Consider the following 3,983-nt stretch of genomic DNA (forward strand, 5'->3'; position numbering starts at 1 on the left):
GAGAGCAAGACTCACTGTGCACAACTGCATAAACCGCAGCTGAATAAGCCTTTTCAGACGCGTCACGAAATCCGTGCAGTTTCCACTGAGACGAAGAGTCAGCTCGGATCCATCGCAAGATGCGAAGTTGTCTGACTCTCGGGAGTTCCGATGAAAATTCTTGCCAGAGCCATGTAATTGATGGAGGTAGAGCTTGGTCCCAGTCTAACCCATGGAGCCACAGACTCTGTAGTAGAATTTTCGCCCTGATAATAAATGGAGCTAGAAAACCAAGGGGGTTGTAGAGTCTAGCCACGTTTGATATCTGACGCTTGGTGACGGGCCCTTCGTTTTCCAAAGCTGTGACCTTGAAGAGCATGGTGTCCAACGCGGGAGCCCAGAGCATGCCTAGAACTGATGCAAGTGCATCCACATGTATCGGAAGCTCAACAGATGGGAGAGTCTTGGGGCTTAATTTGCTCAGCAGCATGCATGAGTGAGATGCCCATTCGTCTAATTCCATGTCTGCTGATAACAAAATACTCTCGAGCTCTTGAGCCCTTTCGCAAAGTGCGGATTCTGTCTCAGCTCCTACGAAGAAATCGTCCGTGCATCGATTCGTTTGGATAATCAAAGATGCAAGCGGAAAACGGATGGACTTCTACACAGCAAGCTCAAGCATACACGCATTTGCGAGAAATAGGGCTGAAACAGTGCCGTAAGTGACAGTGTTTAGCTGAAAAGTGGTTGGTGGGTCGTCTGGTGACTCACGTCACAAAATTCGTTGCCAGTCGTTACCGCGACAATCCACTAGAAATTGGCGAAACATCCTTACGATGTCGCATGAAAACGGGAAACAATCGAATCTCCATCTCATCAGGATTGCGCGGATGTCCTCGAGAAAGTTAGGGCCTAGGAGCATGAAGCTATTCAGCGAGCGACCTTGGCGATCCTTACTTGATGCATTGAAGACTATGATCGTCCCAAAATACTGGGTGGTGTGGAATGTAGGCTACCTGCTCCGACTCGGGTTGACCAACAGAGACTGGCGACATGTGACCAAGACTCTCGTAGTCTTTTATGAAGGTATTATATGCCTGTCGAAGTGCAGGGCATGCTGCCAGCCAGCATTCCATGCTCCGAAGCGAGCCCAGAGCTGCTTCTCGAGTACCTAAAAGGGAGGGTGCTTCGGAAAACGGAAGGCGAATGACAAAACGACCCGAGATATCTCGTTGCACGTTCTCCTGGAAATGCCTACAGCAATTTTTGTCGTCTGAAGAACCATGATCGACATTAAATGGCTCTTCAACCTCCCAAAATTTCCGTAACGCGACAGACAGCTCTTGGTCGACGGTCAGAGTAAATGATTGAGTGGACTTTACCTCGAGGCCGGGGGATGGCTTAGACCCTCTAAGAAGAACCCAACCAAATACCGTACAGATTGCTGAAGGCGTGCCTGGTGGCCCTGTGATGAGGCCAGGATGCAAGGCAGCGGTGAAGACTCCAGAACCCAGTAGGCAATCATCAATCTGACTTGGGGTGCCACAGAATGGATCGGCAATGTCCAAGTCCTTGAGCTGGTTCAGACTCCCGAAGTTAACGTTGCTAGATGGAAGCTTTGAGGTGAGCTTGCCCATCGTCAAAGCCTTTATCTAAAAATCAAAACCATCATCAGAGGGGGACTTAACTGATAGAGTAACCCAACCCCTCGCTATCAAGGTTGAATTTCCCAGGCTGTTGACTGCCAAGCAGGTCCCTTTAACCTTGAGGCCCAGTGCTCTGGCCACATGGTCTGACAAGTAAGACTCCTCTGAACAAGAGTCCAAGAGGGCTCAGGCTTGGTAGACTAAGTCAGAGTCTGAAACCAGCGACATGATCGCTGTGGACAACAGTTTCGTGCTCCTGGTAAATGTAGCGAGCACTGAAGTCTGCTGAGTGGAATCAGATGTCTGATACTTATCTTTCTTTTGTGAAAGTCTTGAACCGATGGTTGGCTGCTTGGCTTGATCCATATGTAGAGCGGTATGATGCTTGCTCTGACAAGTGCAGCATGTGTTTTTGGAGGGGCAGTCGCCCACTTGATGAGAAGGTCCCATGCAGTTCAAACAGAGCTTGCTGCTTCGTACGAAGACTCGGCACTCCGGCACCGACTTCCCTAGGAACTGCTTGCAGGAGCCCATGTAATACGTCTCTGAACAATAGAGACAGGTGGGCTTGGAGCCCTTGGACGTTGAAGGCTGTTCTGATGTTGATGTAGACAGAAGGGCCGATGTAGACTGCTTCTCTTTTGGTTTGCCCTTATCTCTTGCTTTGTTGCCCTTGGCAGTCGGAGCAGGATGAGCTTCTCGCGTGCTGGAGCCTAGACGATTTAGGGTGTGAATCCTCATCTCCAGGAAGGTCCGAAGAATTTGATACGTGGCGAAAGTTATCCTTTGGGCCTCACACTCTTTTGCCTAATCAAGCTGTGTATCTGGTACCAACTTGCTGGTGATACAATATACCAGTAGAGCATCACAGTTGGACAATGTTGGCACGAGAGCGTTAAAGACGTTTAAGCTCTCGTTCATGGTTGACAACAGCTGATTAAGGTGTGTTACAGATTCTTTGCTTGCCGATGGCATCTCTAATATGGCCTTTATGTATGTGTTACAGCGCAGCAGCTTATCATCATAGCGCTTAACCAGGGCTTGCCAGGCTGTATCGAAGTTGTCGCCTTCTACTTAAATGCCACGTAGAAGGCTTACCGGCTCACCACTCAGTGAGTTAATCAGATGCTAAAACTTGATCACTGGCATGACGGACGTGTCATTGATTACCAACGCTGTAAACTTATCAGAAAACCCTTTCCAGTCTCTCTGCTCTCCGTTGAAAAATGGCAGTTTGACCTTTTCCAGGTGTGAATGAACAGCTGTTCTATTTTCTGATTAGTTTCCTCTAGGTAGTGCAGGGTTTTCAAAGCGCACCAAGCACTCTTGAAGAAGCCCCAGGTTTTGCATGAAGGCTTCGAGAGTTGCGTCATGCACAGATTCTGTAATATAAGTTTGATTTTGTATGTCGTTTGCCCATGAGCAGAGTTCCATGTTGTTTTTAAACTTATCCCAATAGCCTTGTAAAAGCTTTATCCTGTTTTTCAAATCAAAAGTCGTGAGCTGCTCTAGCGCTTTGATTTTCCTCGTGTTGACGATAAAGTTTTTGATGTAAGTAGCGAGAGACTTTTGTTGAAGGAGAAGCTTCTCGCACTCATCATCCAGTGACTCAACATTGTCATTGTCGTTTGGCATGTTGATGTGCTGAGAAGACTTTGCTATATTGCTGCCCTACGTGAGGGTCCCAGGCAGCTGTATGTATGTAATGAGCACGTGAGCTCGAGCGCTGTATGTTGTGGTGCTTGGCACCGGTGCAGTGGCACGAGAATACTCATGACTCTTTGTTTACTTCCAAGCTTAGGGGTTAGAGACGTCCGTACGGCTCGTGTGTTAATTTGCGTGGACTTCACCTGAACGCAACACACGATCAGACTGTACCTCTACGGGTGTGCGGTCGACAGGCACGTGAGCGTATGTATTATCTAGAGGAACGGCCTCAAGCACCACTACACATGAACGCTGTTCGACAGGCAAGTATGGTGTAGTGGAATTAGTAATGTATAGACACTCACGTGTGCGTATTAGCAACAGCACAGCAGCGTTAGAATGCGTGCGTTGATTTATGAGCAGCAGTACACATCACTGTAGCAGAAACAACTCCGATGTTGTGTGAGCGTGTGTGCACGAATGAGCGATAACACACAGCACTACAGCAGCAGCAACTTCGAATTGGGTGTAAGCGTGTGTGTACGAATGAGTGACAACACACGGCACTACAGCAGCAGCAACTTTAAATTGTGTGTGAGCGTGTGTGTACGAATAGGCGACAACACACAGATGAAGAAGACAACACAACACACGACAAGGGCAGTAGCAGAGGCGTGGCTCTCCTCGCTGAAGAGAGTCACGTGGCGGCTC

At 48.4% G+C, this 3,983-nt stretch overlaps 1 protein-coding gene across 1 annotated transcript; it reads right to left on the reverse strand.

The window, feature by feature from the left end:
* Positions 1 to 932: 932 nt before the first annotated feature.
* LOC149374824 (uncharacterized) lies at positions 933 to 1,616 on the reverse strand. The gene has a single exon (XM_089590649.1). The coding sequence runs from the start codon at positions 1,614 to 1,616 to the stop codon at positions 933 to 935; it is 684 nt and encodes a 227-aa protein (XP_089446775.1).
* Between the last annotated feature and the right edge of the window lie 2,367 nt (positions 1,617 to 3,983).

This window comes from Copidosoma floridanum, unplaced genomic scaffold (assembly GCF_036245765.1).
Source record: "Copidosoma floridanum isolate Cflo_tuat_1 unplaced genomic scaffold, Cflo_Japanese_pri ptg000013l, whole genome shotgun sequence".
NCBI lineage: Eukaryota > Metazoa > Arthropoda > Insecta > Hymenoptera > Encyrtidae > Copidosoma > Copidosoma floridanum.

Excerpts from the sequence above, each read along its gene's own strand:
- LOC149374824 (XM_089590649.1), bottom strand. The coding sequence starts at position 1,616 with ATGGGCAAGCTCACCTCAAAGCTTCCATCTAGCAACGTTAACTTCGGG.